We start from the raw sequence: 18,663 nt of genomic DNA on the forward strand, positions 1-18,663 counted from the left end.
CAAGCATTATGATAGCAGAGGCTAGACAGACAGGGGTCCTGACTGCCTGGATGGTACAGAGTAGCAGGGAGAGGAGGGACCATTAAGAAAACAGTTACCGAGGGAGAGGACTGGGGTTGGCTGCCTGAACACAGCCTGAAGCGGTTAGTGCACCACGGCTAGCCTAGCTGGGAGGGAGTCCCGGAAAAAGTCTGGAACTGCCGAAGAGGCAGGAGACTTTTTCTTCCCTCTTTGTTTCCTGGTGCGCGAGGAGAGGGGATTAAGAGGGCTGCTTAAAGGAGCTCCAGAGACGGGCGCGCGAGCCGCGGCTATCAGTGCGGACCCCAGAGACGGGCATTAGACGCTAAGGCTGCTGAAGCCACCAAGAAGCCTGTGGGCGAGCACAGGTCACTATCCACACCCCCCTTCCGGGGAGCCTGTGCAGCCCGCCACTGCCAGGGTCCCGGGATCCAGGGACAACTCCCCCGAGAGAACGCACAGCGCACCTCAGGCTGGTGCAACGTCACGCCGGCCTCTGCCGCCGCAGGCTCGCCCCACATCGTACCCCTCCCTCCCCCCGGCCCGAGTAAGCCAGAGCCCCCGAATCAGCTGCTCCTTTAACCCGGTACTGTGTAAGCGAAGAACAGACGCCCTCAGCAACCTACACGCAGAGGCGGGGCCAAATCCAAAGCTGAGCCCCGGGAGCTGTGAGAACAAAGAAGAGAAAGGGAAATCTCTCCCAGCAGCTTCGGGAGCAGCGGATTAAATCTCCCCAATCAACTTCATGTACCTGCACCTGTGGAATACATGAATAGACAACGAGTCATCCCAAATTGAGGAGGTGGACTTCGAGAGCAAAATTTATGATTTTCCCCCTTTTCCTCTTTTTGTGAGTGTGTATGTGTAGCTTCTGTGTGAGATTTTGTCTATATGGCTTTGCTTTCACCATTTGTCCGAGGGTTCTGTCCGTCCGTTTTTTTTTCACTTAAAAAAATTTTTTTTCTTAATATATTTTATTTTAATAACTTTATTTTATTTTATCTTATTTTATTTTATTTTATTTTATCCTCTCCCTTCCTGCCTCCCTCCCTTCTTTCCTTCCTCTTTTTCTCCCTTTTATTCTGAGCCATGTGGATGAAAAGCTCTTGGTGCTCCAGCCAGGCGTCAGGGCTGTACCTCTGAGGTGGGAGAGCCAAGCTCAGGACACTGGTCCACAAGAGATCTCCCAGCTCCACGTAATATCAAACGGCGAAAATCTCCCAGAGATCTCCATCTCAACGCCAGCACCCAGCTTCACTCAACGACCAGCAAGCTACAGTGCTGCACACCCTATGCCAAACAACTAGCAAGACAGGAACACAACCCCACCCATTAGCAGAGAGGCTGCCTAAAATCATAAGTCCACAGACACTCCAAAACACACCACCAGAAGTGGACCTGCCCACCAGAAAGACAAGATCCAGCCTCATCCACCAGAACACAGGCACTAGTCCCCTCCACCAGGAAACCTACACAACCCACTGAACCAACCTTAGCCACTGGGGACAGACACCAAAAACAACGGGAACTACGAACCTGCAGCCTGCAAAAAGGAGACCCCAAACACAGTAAGATAAGCAAAATGAAAAGACAGAAAAATACACAGCAGATGAAGGAGCAAGGTAAAAACCCATCAGACCTAACAAATGAAGAGGAAATAGGCAGTCTACCTGAAAAAGAATTCAGAGTAATGATAGTAAAGATGATACAAAATCTTGGAAATAGAATAGAGAAAATGCAAGAAACATTTAACAAGGACCTAGAAGAACTAAAGAGGAAACAAGCAACAATGAACAGCACAATAAATGAAATTAAAAATACTCTAGAAGGGATCAATAGCAGAATAACTGAGGCAGAAGAATGGATAAGTGACCTGGAAGATAAAATAGTGGAAGTAACTACTGCAGAGCAGAATAAAGAAAAAAGAATGAAAAGAACTGAGGACCGTCTCAGAGACCACAGGGACAGCATTAAACGCACCAACATTCGAATTATAGGGGTCCCAGAAGAAGAAGAGAAAAAGAAAGGGACTGAGAAAATATTTGAAGAGATTATAGTTGAAAACTTCCCTAATATGGGAAAAGAAATAGTTAAGTCCAGATAGCACAGAGAGTCCCATACAGGATAAATCCAAGGAGAAACACGCCAAGACACATATTAATCACACTATCAAAAATTAAATACAGGGGCTTCCCTAGTGTTGCAGTGGTTGAGAGTCCGCCTGCTCATGCAGGGGACACGGGTTCGTGTCCCGGTCTGGAAAGATCCCACATATGCCACAGAGTGGCTGGGCCTGTGAGCCATGGCCGCTGAGCCTGCGCGTCAGGAGCCTGTGCTCCGCAACGGGAGAGGCGACAACAGTGAGAGGCCCACGTACCGCAAAAAAAAAAAAAAATTAAATACAAAGAAAACATATTAAAAGCAGCAAGGGAAAAACAACAAATAGCACACAAGGGAATCCCCATAAGGTTAACAGCTGCTCTTTCAGCAGAAACTCTGCAAGCCAGAAGGGACTGGCAGGACATATTTAAAGTGATGAAGGAGAAAAACCTACAACCTAGATTACTCTACCCAGCAAGCATCTCATTCAGATTTGATGGAGAAATTAAAACCTTTACAGACAAGCAAAAGCTGAGAGAGTTCAGCACCACCAAACCAGCTCTACAACAACTGCTAAAGGAACTTCTCTAGGCAAGAAACACAAGAGAAGGAAAAGACCTACAATAACGAACCCAAAACAATTAAGAAAATGGGAAGAGGAACATACATATCGATAATTACCTTGAATGTAAATGGATTAAATGCTCCCACCAAAAGACATAGACTGGCTGAATGGATACAGAAACAAGACCCGTATATATGCTGTCTACAAGAGACCCACTTCAGACCTAGGGACACATACAGACTGAAAGTGAGGGGATGGAAAAAGATATTCCATGCAAATGGAAACCAAAAGAAAGCTGGAGTAGCAATTCTTATATCAGACAAAATAGACTTTAAAATAAAGCCTAGTACAAGAGACAAAGAAGGCCACTACATAATGATCAAGGGATGGATCCAAGAAGAAGATATAACAATTGTAAATATTTATGCACCCAACATAGGATCACCTCAATACATAAGGCAAGTACTAACAGCCATAAAAGGGGAAATTGACAGTAAAAATAATAGTAGGGAACGTTAACACCACACTTTCACCAAAAGACATATCATCCAAAATGAAAATAAATAAGGAAACACAAGCTTTAAATGATACTTTAAATGATATCAAAAGCTTTAAATGATATCAATTAAGTCCATCTTTAAACAAGATGGACTTAATTGATATTTATAGGACATTCCATCCAAAAACAACAGAATACACATTTTTCTCAAGTGCTCATGGAACATTCTCCAGGATAGATCATATCTTGAGTCACAAATCAAGCCTTGGTAAATTTAAGAAAACTGAAATTGTATCAAATACCTTTTCGGACCACAACACTATGAGACTAGATATCAATTACAGGAAAAGACCTGTAAAAAATACAAACACATGGAGGCTAAACAATACACTACTTAATAATGAGGTGATCACTGAAGAAATCAAAGAGGAAATCAAAAACCTAGAAACAAATGACAATGGAGACACAAAGACCCAAAATCTATGGGATGCAGCAAAAGCAGTTCTGAGAGAGAAGTTTATAGCAATACAGTCCTACCTTAAGAAACAGGAAACATCACAAATAAACAACCTAACCTTGCACCTAAAGCAATTAGAGAAGAAGAAAAAAACCCCAAAGTTAGCAGAAGGAAAGAAATCATAAAGATCAGATCAGAAATAAATGAAAAAGAAATGAAGGAAACAGTAGCAAAGATCAATAAAATTAAAAGCTGATTCTTTGAGAAGATAAACAAAATTGATAAACCATTAGCCAAACTCATCAACAGAAAAAGGGAGAAGACTCAAATCAATAGAATTCGAAATGAGAAAGGAGAAGTAACAACTGACACTGCGGAAATACAAAGGATCATGAGAGATTACTGCAAGCAACTCTATGCTAATAAAATGGACAACCTGGAAGAAATGGACAAATTCTGAGAAAATCACAACCTGCTGAGACTGAACCAGGAAGAAAAAGAAAATATGAACAGATCAGTCACAAGCACTGAAATTGAAACTGTGATTAAAAATCTTCCAACAAACAAAAGCCCAGGACCAGATGGCTTCACAGGTGAATTATATGAAACATTTAGCGAAGAGCTGACACCTGTCCTTCTCAAACTCTTCCAAACTATAGCAGAAGGAGGAACACTCCCAAATTCATTCTACGAGGCCACCATCACCCTGAAACCAAAACCAGACAGAGATGTCACAAAGAAAGAAAACTACAGGCCAATATCACTGATGAACATAGATGCAAAAATCCTCAACAAAATACTAGCAAACAGAATCCAACAGCACATTAAAAGGATCATACACCATGATCAAGTGGGGTTTATTCCAGGAATGCAAGGATTTTTCAGTATATGCAAATCAATCAACGTGATACACCATATTAACAAATTGAAGGAGAAAAACCATATGATTATCACAATAGATGCAGAAAAAGCTTTCGACAAAATTCAGCACTCATTTATGATAAAACCCTGCAGAAAGTAGGCATAGAGGGAACTTTCTGCAACATAATAAAGGCCATATATGACAAACCGACAGCCAACGTCGTCCTCAATGGTGAAAAACTGAAACCATTTCCACTAAGATCAGGAACAAGACAAGGTTGCCTACTCTCACCACAATTATTCAACATAGTTTTGGAAGTTTTAGCCACAGCAGTCAGAGAAGAAAAAGAAATAAAAGGAATCCAAATTGGAAAAGAAGAAGTAAAGCTGTCACTGTTTGCAGATGACATGATACTATACATAGAGAATCCTAAAGATGCTACCAGAAAAGTGCTAGAGCTAATCAATGAATTTGGTAAGGTAGCAGGATACAAAAGTAATTCACAGAAATCTCTGGCATTCCTATACACTAATGATGAAAAATCTGAAAGTGAAATTAAGGAAATACTCTCATTTACCGTTCCAACAAAAGGAATAAAATATCTAGGAATAAACCTACCTAAGTAGACAGACCTGTACTCAGAAAACTATAAGACACTGATGAAAGAAATTAAAGATGATACAAATAGATGGAGAGATATACCATGTTCTTGGATTGGAAGAATCAACATTGTGAAAATGACTCTACTACCCAAAGCAATCTACAGATTCAATGCAATCCCTATCAGACTACCACTGGCATTTTTCACAGAACTAGAACAAAAAATTTCACAAATTTTATGGAAACACAAAAGACCCCGAATAGCCATAGCTACCTTGAGAACGAAAAATGGAGCTGGAGGAATCAGACTGCTTGACTTCCGACTATACTACAGTGCTACAGTAATCAAGACAGTATGGTACTGGCACAAAAACAGAAATATAGATCGGTGGAACAGGATAGAAAGCCCAGAGATAAACCCACGCACATATGGTCACCTTTGATAAAGGAGGCAAGAATATACAGTGTAGAAAAGGCAGCCTCTTCAATAAGTGGTGCTGGGAAAACTGGACAGCTACATGTAAAAGTATGAGATTAGAACACTCCCTAACATCATACACAAAAGTAAGCTCAAAATGGATTAAAGACCTAAATGTAAGGCCAGAAACTATCAAACTCTTAGAGGAAAACATAGGAGAACACTCTATGACATAAATCACAGCAAGATCCTTTTTGACCCACCTCCTAGAGAAATGGAAAATAAACAAAATAAACAAAAATAAACAAATGGGACCTAATGAAACTTCAAAGCTTTTGCACAGCAAAGGAAACCATAAACAAGACCAAAAGACAACCGTCAGAATGGGAGAAAATATTTGCAAATGAAGCAACTGACAAAGCATTAATCTCCAAAATTTATAAGCAGCTCATGCAGCTCAATAACAAAAAGACAAACAACCCAATTCAAAAATGGGCAGAAGACCTACATAGACATTTCTCCAAAGAAGACATACAGATTGCCAACAAGCACGTGATAGAATGCTCAACATAATTAATCATTAGACAAATGCAAATCAAAACTACAATGAGATATCATCTCACACCTGTCAGAATGGCCATCATCAAAAAATCTAGAAGCAGTAAATGCTGGAGAAGGTGTGGAGAAGAGGGAACCCTCTTGCACTGCTGGTGGGAATGTATATTGATACAGCCACTATGGAGAACAGTATGGAGGTTCCTTGAAAAACTACAAATAGAACTACCATACGACCCAGCAATCCCACTACGGGGCATATACCCTGAGAAAACCATAATTCAAAAAGAGTCATGTACCAAAATGTTCGTTGCAGCTCTATTTACAATAGCCAGGACATGGAAGCAACGTAAGTGTCCATCATTGGATGAATGGATAAAGAAGATGTGGCACATATATACAATGGAGTATTACTCAGCCATAAAAAGAAACGAAATTGAGTTATTTGTAGTGAGGTGGATGGACCTAGAGTCTGTCCTACAGAGTGAAGTAAGTCAGAAAGAGAAAAACAAATACCGTATGCTAACACATATATATGGAATCTAAGGAAAAAAAAAAAGGTCATGAAGAACCTAGGGGCAAGACGGGAATAAAGACGCAGACCTACTAGAGAATGGACTTGAGGATATGGGGAAGGGTAAGCTGTGGCAAAGTGAGAGAGTGGCATGGACTTACATATACTACCAAAGGTAAAATAGGTAGCTAGTGGGAAGCAGCCTCATAGCACAGGGAGATCAGCTTGGTGCTTTGTGACCACCTAGAGGGGTGGGATAGGGAGGGTGGGAGGGAGGGAGATGCAAGAGGGAAGAGATATGGGAACATATGTATATGTATAACTGATTCACTTTGTTATAAAGCAGAAACTAACACACCATTGTAAAGCAATTATACTCCAATAAAGATGTTAAGGGAAAAAAAAGCAATTACCTTTAAAAGGGAGACGTTTAAGGGAAACATTGGGCGCTGTTAGAAGCACACAGCAGGGTATCACACCGAATCTGGGAAGGTCATGACAGGAAGTGACATTTAATCTGAGTCCATGGGATGAGTAGGAGTTAATAGGAGAGAGTGCTCTAAGCAGAGGGAACAATATTTGAGACGGTCTCGGGGTGAGACAGTATGCATCTTGGGTGAGAAGTTCACTGCTACTTTCATATTTTAACATTTTTATCTTGTGCAGATATGATGTTGCAGCTGGATCTTGTTTACCTCTAAGTTCTGTCTGAGCACTGAGCACAGTGTTTAACACTTAGTAGGTGGTCAATAAATATTTGCATACGACTGAATAACTCTGTAAGTCAGCTGTCCTGCTGGACTACATTCAGTGTCTCTGGAGGTTTAGAGGCAGCCCTGGAGTTTTGTGGAGAGGAAATCAGGCCGTTCAGTTCTCTTCGAGCAGCCCAGGCTGCACCCTGATCAACTTAACAGAATTCTTTAAACACAGAATAAGCAGAACTGGGTCCTTTCTGGGATCACTGGACACCTGCCCCACCCCTGTTCTGACACCCACTCCAGAAGTGAGTCAGATTTAAGGAGGATGTGGAAAAGGAGCCGTGGCTTCTGGGTGCCCACTTGGTTTATTGATGGGGACACACAGAGTTGGGCAACAGTGATCATTAGGTTGATTTCTCAAACGCTGGAAAGTTTGTCACTATAATAAAACCACTGGTCTTGATGTTTTTTAAATGCTGGGAGGGCCCATTCTGATTTCTCTTCATGCATTTGATTTGTGGGAAAGTACAGATGTAATTGAATGAGAAGGTTGTTAGGTTAAAAGAGTAATTCCTTCAAAGGAGAAAAGAGTTATGAACGTGTCTCATCTAGTCTTTTCAGATGACGGCTGAGCAGCAGCTGTGTACTCGGTGCCGTATTTTATGTAAAACATTTGTTAGGCTTTTATGTTTGCCTTTGACTTGAGAAAAACTCCAGATCTTTTTTAGGATGTAGGAGTTTTGATCTCCTCCTAGTGTTCGTTTCACCTGGAGATTATTTTTTCCATTATCCATAGCTCTAATTCTGTACAGAAGATGGTGACTCACTGTACTTTTTAATGAAAATTGGAATGACAAATAAGTTCAAAGCAAGTTCATGCAAAGCAAGTACAGAGCCAGAGGTGAAATGAGATGCTCTCTTCTTCTTTTGTGAGCAGTACCACGTGAAAAAAAAATCTAGGATGCTTTGTTTCTTTTGAAACTAGCATTTGGGAATAAAAATTACATAATGTTGAAGTTAGCTCAAACCAGTGTGTTTTTTTTCCCCCCTACCATGTGAAATTTTAGGAAAAACGTATAAGACAAACCTGGCTTTGATACTGACAGAGATAAACGACATTAAACTCATAATAATGTGTTAGAGTATCAGTTACTTTGTTGGATTCTGACATTTTTTTCCCTTCAGTATCATTTTGTCATTCTTACTAATGCAGATTTATGCTGTTACACAATATTTTAAATGAAAAAGTTTAATCTTTATTAAAGTAATTAATCTTTGTTAAATTGCCTTTCTAGGTGATTTCTATAAATTTCTATATCTTATTGAAGTCTTTCTGTTTTTTCCCGACAGTATGCTTTTAACATGTGTATATTTGCTGAAATGTCTTTAATTTTTAATTTTTAATAGAGGTGAGACAGTGCTGGCAAAGAGTAATTCTAACACACTAATAGAACGTTGAGTTATTCTTTCACGGTCTGTCTTGATTGTAATTGTCTTTATTAAGAAGGCATTAAGAAAATTAATAAGAACGATGGGGCAGTGTCTCTTCACAGAATCTGTATTAATTTCTCCCTTAGAGTAGTTGACAGTATAATCCCCCGAAAATATTGAAAAACAATCTTATATACTAGATAATAGCTGAACACTGCTATTAGTTGTTGAAACATAAAAACATGTTCTGCATAAATTTATGTTTGGAACAGGAGATTATAATAGTGAAAGATTATTGAGAAAGGTGCTAACGTATACTGAAGTGTTTATTTTCTTTAAACGAGCTGTATTTACATGGTGTGTTAAGTGTGATGATTTTCATATTGGTTAATGTTTAGTAGTTTGATTTTTTAAAAAGATGTTGAATATTCTATCTCAAGCCAAGGCTGTTTGCCTTATAATCACTTCTCTTGCCCAGTGGTGACTTAATATATGCATAAAATGTCAGGAAGAAATCCTTGGGCGGAACTATGGACCTGGACACACACTTGTGTTACTGGCTTTCACGTATGTTCATTTATGACTTGTTGCTGAATTGACCCAAACTAAGACTCTGGGAGGTATTTGGAACACAGCCATGAGCAGAAGAGGGCCCTGGGAAGACAGCACTGTATCCCTCCTGCTTTTATTTTCTGATAAGGGATAGGGAGTGAGGGGGTGATGGTTGGGTAAGAGAGAAAATATACAAAACTTTTAGAACTTAGGGTACTTGACTTAAATTATCCGCTGACACTTCTTTCATAGTTGCCTTTGAAAGCTCTCCCGGGCTGGCTGCATCATTTAACACAAAACTAGGGGCACCTGGGACATTTAGGTATCCTGGGATACAGCAGTGAGCAAAATAGACCACATCCCTGGTCACAAGGAGGGGATAGTCTTTTGCAGGGGAGACAGGCAAATGTGAAACAATGTGTCAGATGGTAATAAGTGTTATGGAGAAAAATAAAGCAAAATAAGAGGGATGAAGGATAGATTGGGATGGGCTTACTTTTCTGTAGAGGGTGTTCAGGAAAAATCTCACAGATCAGGTCACATTTGAGCCAAGCGTGAAGGAACCGAGGGAGGGAGTTATGTGCTCCCTACTCCTATGTCCAGCTGCCTACTTGTCTACCAGGAGCCTCAAACTCAACTTGTTCAGAACTGAACTCTTCATGCCCCATTTTAACCTCTTCCATCTTCAGTCTCCTGCATCTCAGAAATGGCATCACTGTCTATTGAGTTGCTCATATGAAAACACCTGGGGCTGGTGATCGATTCCTCTTTCCCCTCAACCTCATGCTGGCACATTTAGTGGAGTCTCCCTCCAGGATACACCTCTCATCTATCTTCCCGCTGTGTTGAATACTATTTCTGTGGTCCAGGCTACCGTCATCTCTTTCCTGGACCATGATTTAAGCATCCTCGCTGCCCTCCTGGTTTCTGTTCTCGCCATCCCAATAATCCAGTATCTCTGTAATTCAGATCTTCTTGTTCACCTGCTCAAAAACCTCCTGTGGTTTCCCACTGCACCTAAGATAGTTTCATGAGGTGTTGCACTCCAGGTCAGCAGTAATTTTCTGTCACTGTAAAGAGGCTCCATTCTTTAACTTCTCTTGTTTTTGTTGAAAAGTTAACTGTATGTCTTATTTTTGCTCCTTTGAAAGAAATGTGTACACCTGTCCCCCAAAATTACTTTCAAGATTTTCTCTATCTTAGGTTTTTCAACCAGCATTTGCCTATGTGGTTTTCTTTATACGTCTCTTGATTAGAGTTTATAGAGCTTCTTGAATCTATGGCTTGATGACTTGTGTCAGTTTTTAAGAAGATTCTAAGTTTCTTCAAATGTTGATTGAGTTCCATTGTCTGTCTCTTCCTGTTCTGGGTTTTGAACATCATGTAGTTAATTTATTTTTTTATTGAAGTATAGTTGATTTACAATGTTGTACCAATCTCTGCTGTACAGCACAGTGACTCCGTTTTACACATACATACATTCTTTTTTTAAGTTTTCTTTTCCATTATGGTATGCCAGGAGATTGGATATCGTTCCGGTGCTCTACAGTAAGACCTTGTTGTTTATCCATTCCAAATGTAATAGTTTGCATCTACCAACCCCAAATTCCCAGTCCATCCCTCTCCATCCCCGCCTCCCCCTTGGCAACCACGTCTGTTCTCTGTGTCTGTGAGTCTGTTTCTGTTCTGTAGATAGGTTCATTTGTGCCATGCTTTAGATTCCACATACAAGTGATATCATATGGTATTTGTCTTTCTCTTTCTGACTTACTTCGCTTAGTTTGAGCATCATGTATTTTAGACCTTTAGACCTTGCACTGTGTCCCGTGTTGCCCCTAAGCTCTTTTCTGTATGTTCCTCTTTGTTTTCTTTTTTGTGCATAAATGTGGAAATTTTTTACTGACTTACCTTCCAGGTCACTATTCTCTCTTCTGTTATGTCTAATATTCTCTTGAATTCCTAACTTGAGTTATTGCATTATTCGGTTTTAGGATTTCCATTTGACTCTTGTTTATAGATTCTAGTTCTTTGGTAAAAATCATCATCTTTTCGTCTGTTTTCATGTTAATTATATATTTTTTAAACTGCAAAACCGGTTTATCTGCGAATCTCTGTTTCTCATTTTTCTCTGTTATTGGTCTGGTCTTGTGCATTTACTATTCTTCTGGGTTGTAGACCTTGTCTGGGTAGGTCTAGCTACAGACTGCCCTAACTTCTAGACCCTTTTCCTCCGGCAGACCCTGCCCTCCAGCCTTGGGCTCCCAGAACTACTGCTGAAGTCTCTGCTCAGGTTTTAGCCACTTCACTGCTGTTTCCCACTTGGTTCTTGTGTTTTCCCTTGGTTTTTGTGCAGCCTAGGAGTTGAGGGAAGCTTGCAGGCAGAATTTGGGGCTCACGCCTCTGGGATCCCCTTGAATCTCTACCATCTCGGCAGCTTGCAGCTCCAGCCTCTGTCTCTGCAGTGCAGCCAGATGGCACGAGTCCCCAGCTGCTGCCCTTGGTGGTGCGCTGTCCTCTGCTCGGGTAATCAGCAGATTCCTTGAGGGTGAAAGGAGGTGAACATGGGGCTCCCATGGGTGGGCTCCCCTTCTCTCTCAGATGTTAGCCCTCACATCCTATTTGCCTTCGTTGTGTTTTGATGCCCTCAGTCATTTGCTCTAAGAATTCCTCCAGCTCTTATACTTGTTCTTGGTGGGAGAGTCGGTCTGATCCAGGCTGTTGTGTTGTGACATCTGAACCCTGGTCTATCTCCTGCTTCTCTTTCATACCATGTTTCCCATATTCCAGCCACACTGCACTCATTTTTTGTCAGAATATATCAAGCCTTTTCCCACCTCAGGGACTTTGTATTAACTGCCTCACCTCTTCTTCCCCAGATGTGTGCTTCGCTGGTTCCTTGATGTTATTTAATCTCCGTTCAACTGTTACTTCCTAAGAGGTTTCTCTCTCTTTCCAGGGTCCCCCGTCACTCTTTTATTTTCATCATAGCACTATCTGAACTTACTTTATTTACTTGCTTACTTTCTGTCTCCCCACTATTGTGTAAGCTCGGTTCCCACCTGGCGTGGGATAAATGTTAACTGATAACAAATGATAATAAATGTTAATTGAATGACTGAATAAATGAATAAAATAGGCACTGATTCTGGAAGGAATTTTTCAAATTCTTCTTTGCAAACCTCAGTGGGACATAAAGGAACACTGTTTTCTTCACATTAATAGTATTTTGATAAGGAATATTCTATAAAATACCACTTTTATATGTTTATAGTATAATGGTGACTAGCATTTTGTTCATCCTGATGATCTGATCTTAAATTACTTTCTTTATAGACCAAGATTATGCTATATTCATTATCACATGAGTAATAATTAGATTTTTGTGAAAATTCTTTAGAAATATATAATCTGTGCTTATTCTCTATCACCCAGGATATTTAACTAAAACTAATGATACCAATTTGTTGTTGGTCGTGCATGAAATGGCTTTTTAAAAAAATTTTATATCTTTATTTAACAGGAATGGTTTTTAGGAAAAGCATTACATGACGAAGAATCTACAATCATTCACCATTATGCCTTTTCCGAAAATCCTACAGTGTTTAAGTACCCAGACTTCGCTGCTGGCTGGGCCCTTAGTATCCCACTGGTAAACAAGTAAGAATTTATGAGACTTGCTTTTCGTTGCGTCTCGTGTATGAATCAACTTTTATTTCGCCAAGTCTTGCAGCTGATGGAGCTGAGTGAACTTTTCAGCAGAGGCAGCGGGTGGTAGTGCAGGGAGACCCGCGGCAGGAGCCGGACACAGGCCCCCTCACTTACTCACCCCCTCAGACTCACGCTCAGCCGCTCTGCCCTTCCTCTTACTCACCTGCAAAATGAGGCGAATGATCAACTGTGAGGCCGAGGGAGGGCCCACGAGTGCTCAGGACTCTGTACCCGGAGGTGTGGCCACTGTTGTGAGCTCTAGGTGTGACTCTGATTGTCATCAGCACGCCTCGGGTTGGGTGATGACTGGTTATGTGCGTGGATGTGTAGACGCGTTTAAACGTGGGCTGGGCAGGAGGCATACCTAACTCTCGGTGTGAGAATCCCAGTCATGCAGTTTTCGATGTGAAAGGGGAAGATAAGTCGTAATTCAGGAGAAGCATGGCTGTTGACAGTCCTCTTAACCTAAATAGTTCAGATTAATTGTGAGTTTTTGTTCTTTAGGGAATGGAAAGTTGATAGTGCAGTTGTGGTTTTTATATCTGCAAAGATGAAAATGTTTCTCTTATTTCTTACAGTAAGTGTCCTGTTTCTAGGGTTTGGAGTCCTGAAAAGCTTTTTAGCCCATTGTAGTAATATAAGATAGTAGATACTTTGTCATTTGTGGTTGCTGAAACTTCTGGACTGCTCCCTTGACATTTGAAAGTTCCTTACAATGTAACGCGCTCCTTCCCAATGTAGATGCAAGCAGCAGCAAAGGATGCAGAGTGGATGAAGGGAATATTGTTGCTGGAACTGGAAGCGGAGGTGGGTGGTGGTTTGGTGCAGGCGTCCAGCAGTGTTATTGAGGGGAGGCTGGATCTCTGTCTCTCCGGCTTAGTGCACAGCATCATTTCACCCTAAATCTGGTTAGCTTTGTGCTTTCAAGGCAGTAAGGGCTACGAACTTCTTATTTATGTACAGCAGGAGACAGCCTCTAACCATGGAATGAAAGTACTTATCCCCAGTCTGTAGGTGGATCCTGTCCAATTAAAGTCAGTTGGGACAACTTCAGGCCTCTACCATCCTCTGCACCGTTAACAGCTGCCAGAACTTCAGTGCATCGGTTGGGATCAAACTAACTCTGACCCTGGAGCCCCTTTTTTGGCCTGAGTAATTGATCAAAATCAGAATTCTCTTAGAGGAAGGAAGGAGAGGCTCTGTATCATGTGGGTAAGCAACAGTGCCCACTACGGGAACGTCGATTCACTGTGTCTCCTTTCCTTGACTTATGGCTCACTTGGTAGGTAGGGCAATGATTTATAGTTACTCAAGTCACCAGAAAAACTGGTTACTTAAAGACACTTCATGACACTCACTTTCTTAGACTTTCTCACCGAAAATATTTTTGGGGCTAGCAATCCCGCATCAGTGAGTGTTGAATTAACACTGCCCAACATTTCCCAGTGCTCTAGCTACGTGATCTCCTCACGATAGCATCTGTAAAAAAAAAAAAACTTGCATCTTTGGAGAAACGTTCATTGATTTTCAGTAAGATGGTTTCTTCAAATAGATGTTACTACAGAACACTGTTACTGGTTTCCCCTGTTGTTTTTCCATCAGAAAAGCTTATCTAGATGTCCTGCAATATCTTGCTCTGTTGACTGTCTCGCACGTGGGACTAGAAGAGTCAGGAAGTTTTCCTGGTATGGAGTTGAAGGAGCCCTATATTTGTTGCAAGTTTCCGGTCTAGCTGGTTGTGTCATTAGAACTGTGTTATCGGGACATAACTTAGTGCCTTCTAAAAACAGGAAAGCTGAATGTCAAATTCTCTTTTGCCAGGAACTGAATATTTAATGAAGAAATATTTTCGCAAAGTAGTTGGGATTTCTGGCCTTGTTTTTTTTGGCAATGATGGTTCCTGAAATTAGCATTTGAAAAGCCCTTGGGTATAGCCCTTGCTTGGTGTATAGAAAAATGAAACCTAGTTCCCACCACTAGGACTGGCCTTTTAAGTCGGGTGAATGCCCCCCTGCACACTTTCAGAACTGGGACTTGTTTGCAAGGTGACTGGGTTAGGCCCCAGGTGTCCCACGAGGCTGACTCATCCATGCGACGTTCGTAATATTGAGGTAACCGTCACTGGTTCTGGCAGATTCCACAGGCTGCTAAACGTAGCCACAGATGTCAGTGTACATACTGATTTGTTTCCAGTCAGTCAGTGTTCATCTTAAAGAGATTCTTTCCTCTTAAAGAGATTCTATCAGTGGCTGTCACATTTTCCTCTAGTTTCCCTCAGAGAAAAATGTACAAGAATTGAATGCGAAAGAAACTTAAAAAGTCAGGAAGCGTAGAGAGCATGTTTAGGGTAACAGTTCAGAGGTGTTGATTGTCTCTTAAGAACGGGTGTGGGCAGCGTGGCCACCTGACAGTGGATGTCACGTGCCATTGGGTGCTGATCGCAGTTCTGTGTTCCTTGTCCGTGGCGATGAGCCCAGGTATGACTTTTCTTTTTGTGTGTGTGTGTTTGGTGTCTGAATGTGGTTGGCTCAGGTTTTGAAGGCACTTGGCATGAGTCCAAGTCCTCAAGTTACCTTAAAAGAGTTTATTCATGAAAACTGGCTCCAGCCAAGCAGAGTTCGAGTTGGACAAGATGCCACACCAGGGCAGAGTTTTCTCTTAATATACGTCAGGAATGTTCTGAGAATGCAGTCTCTCTATGCAGTGTCCTCACCCACTCCTGCCCGAGCCGGCGGGCAGGTACTGAGCAGGAATGTAGCAGAGGTTCCATGGGGCTTCCTTCCGAGCCGTGTACCATCGAGCCACGTTCCTGTCACCCGTGAGGCCGGTGCTTCCTGACTACACGTAAATTATAACCTGTGTCCTCCTTCATCTTTCCTCCGATTAGAGATAAATTTTTAGAGAAATGTCTGTGGCTCAACCAGGCTAAAAACTCGGGGAGGACTTTTGAAACTGATTACTAGTTTTCCTTTTCAGATTACCATTATTTCTTTGTAGTTAAAATATTTGTTAGGAGGTTCGTCATTGAAACGAGGGTTCCGTCTGTAGCCCTGTGATAAGCGTAAAGCCTGTGGCAGTTCCGTGGTCTTGGTAAGCATGTTGTTCTGCCTCACTCAGCCTGAAATGGAGGAATGTATTGCGATGTGCCCTCATCCCTTCAGATCGCTCACCGAGTGCTCGTGTGGGCCCGGGCGGTGGGCGCTGTTTGGGGTGCAGAGCAGGAGGGGGGCGCAGGGGGCTCGCCGTGTGTGATGAATGGGGCTGTGCTTCCCACTCTGGGGGCAAAGGAAGTTTCCATTTATTCTCGTGGGCAGGTCTGGACACCCTTGAATTCGGTCTTGGAGAAAAGGCTGCCAGGTAGAGGTTGGGTCGGGGCGAACTGGGCCGCCGTGTGGCCAGGAGCGCGCTTCGGGGGAGGTTGGTGCACGCTGGGGAGCGGGGGGGCTCTAGAGCCGGGGCCCAGGGGTCTGGGCCTCTCTTCTGTGTTGAAAAGAGCCATTAAGGCTTTTCTGAAGCAAGAAAATGACTTGAAACTGCTATTCTGTCCCGAAACCACATGCTCTCTCCCCCAGGAAACTCCACAAACTGTAATTCATAGGGTCATTAAAAGTAGGAGACTGAAAAGTAGCAACTTCTGTTTCTCTATCAGGCAGGCTTTTTTCTTTTCCTTTTCTTTCTCTGTCATTATTTAGTCAAGGATTATCAGGAGTCAGCACACTCCGTGGCTTTTTAAAAGACATGTATTGTATCGTATGGTGTTTTATGTTATTTTCCAGATGTTGAATAACGAACACTACGTTTGCAACAAGCCTTGCATTCGTGTCCTGGTCCACAAATAATTGTGTTTTCATAGTCCTTTGCCTCAAGGAAATTAAACTCTTAGTTTTGTCTTAAAATTTATATTTTTATTTGTTTTCAAACATTAAAAAGTCTCAAGAATGTGTTCTTCTTGTTTGATGCTTTTTTGGTTTTTTTCAAAAAACTCAAATTGTCTCTATTTTCTAGGCTTACCAAGAGATTGAAGAGCGAGTCCCTGAAATCCGACTTTACAATAGATTTAAAATATGAGGTAGGTCATGATTTGTTTGGTTCAAAGTCTTCGTAATCAAGAATTCGTGTCTTTTGATACAAAAGGTGTCTTGTGTTCCCTGAAAGGTGCATCCCCTCTGCCATTCACATCCATATTTTCCCAACAAGGAAATTGCACATGCTACAGTCTGTGAGGGCTTTCTTCTTTAAGCCCATTTTGGTCACGTAGGTGGGGAAGGAACGGTGGAGAAAACAGTTGTGTCTGTGATCCTTCATCCTTTGTTTTTAAGCTAGGTGGATGGGTCCAGAGATGGATTTTTAAAAACATGCAAAAATGTCAGTAAAATACCTCTGGTCTTTTTTTGCGCTTTGGTTGCACATATGTCTTCGACATGTCTCTTGTGCTGGACCCTGTGGAGCAGAATTGGGCCAGCTGGTCCCCCAGCACCCTGGCATTTAGTGGACATCTGTGACCAGTCATCCTGGAGGCAGGTGGCGGGCGTCCCGTCCTTAATCCATTAATCTCTCCTGAATCATCATCAAGAAGGTCTCTTCATGCGTACATCTGACTGCCTGAAACAGACTTGCCTTTCCCTCTGTAGGAATCTGTATTTTAGGACATTGGGGCCAATCGTGACTCAGTCCAGCAGTGCTGGTAGCCTGCCAGGAGCGAAAAGGGCACTCACAAGATTTTAATTTGGGGAGTATTTCTAAATGATGAAATAGGTTATTTGAGGAGAAATATTCATGTTAAAAATCATTCTTTTCCACAGAAGGGAAAGAATGACTAGTTGAAAGCCAGGGTCTGTCTAGATTTTTTTTTTTTTTTTTGCGGTACGCGGGCCTCTCACTGTTGTGGCCCCTCCCGTTGCGGAGCACAGGCTCCGGATGCGCAGGCTCAGCTGCCATGGCTCACGGGCCCAGCCGCTCCGCGGCATGTGGGATCCTCCTGCACCGGGACACGAACCCGCGTACCCTGCATTGGCAGGTGGACTCTCAACCACTGCGCCACCAGGGAAGCCCTGTCTAGATATTTTTAATGAAAAGTCAGCTCAGGTATAGATACCCAGGTTTGGGAGTCTATGAAACATTGAATAACATACCAAAAAACCCTCTAACATACATGAAAGGTATAAAGATCAGTCAGAATATCTATGCTTAAGAGATTGAACTTGATCAGTTGCTTGGAGGCTACCTGTAAGTATCTCCCCAGGAGGGTCCCCCTTCGTTCTAACGAGAGTCAACAACTTTCTTGAATTCTCTCCCTGGCTCCCTTTTCTTCATATTTGATCACATATGAATGTATCTCTGAATAATACATAGTTTTGCATCCTTCTGGCCTTTATATAAACAGAACTGTACCCTGAATAATGTTCTAATTTGAAAGTCATCCGTGTTGATACATGTGGCTTTAATGAACTGTCATCACTTTGTATAACTGTCTCTCCCAGGACCACACACAGTGCATCTGCCCAGTCTGCTGGTAGTGGGCCTCCGGGCGGCGACTGGGTTTTGCTGTTGCAGTCACCAGTTCTATGAATATTTTTGACATGTGTCATGATGATCCTCTACAAGAGTTTCTCTAGGGCAGAAGCTTTTAAACTGTTTTTTGACGGTGACCGACTTTAAAAGATACATTTTTCATTGTGACTCAGTA

The 18,663-nt window shown here is 42.0% G+C and overlaps 1 protein-coding gene across 1 annotated transcript in view; it reads left to right on the top strand.

Annotated features, from left to right (window-relative positions):
• B3GLCT (beta 3-glucosyltransferase) overlaps positions 1-18,663 on the top strand; it is a 106,389-nt gene that overhangs the window by 44,317 nt on the left and 43,409 nt on the right. Inside the window, exons 6-7 of the mRNA XM_059996190.1 lie at positions 12,790-12,926; positions 16,983-17,046. Coding sequence (XP_059852173.1) covers positions 12,790-12,926; positions 16,983-17,046 — 201 coding nt within the window. The remainder of the gene's footprint in view (positions 1-12,789; positions 12,927-16,982; positions 17,047-18,663) is intronic.

Source organism: Delphinus delphis, chromosome 18, assembly GCF_949987515.2.
Source record: "Delphinus delphis chromosome 18, mDelDel1.2, whole genome shotgun sequence".
Taxonomy (NCBI): Eukaryota; Metazoa; Chordata; class Mammalia; order Artiodactyla; family Delphinidae; genus Delphinus; species Delphinus delphis.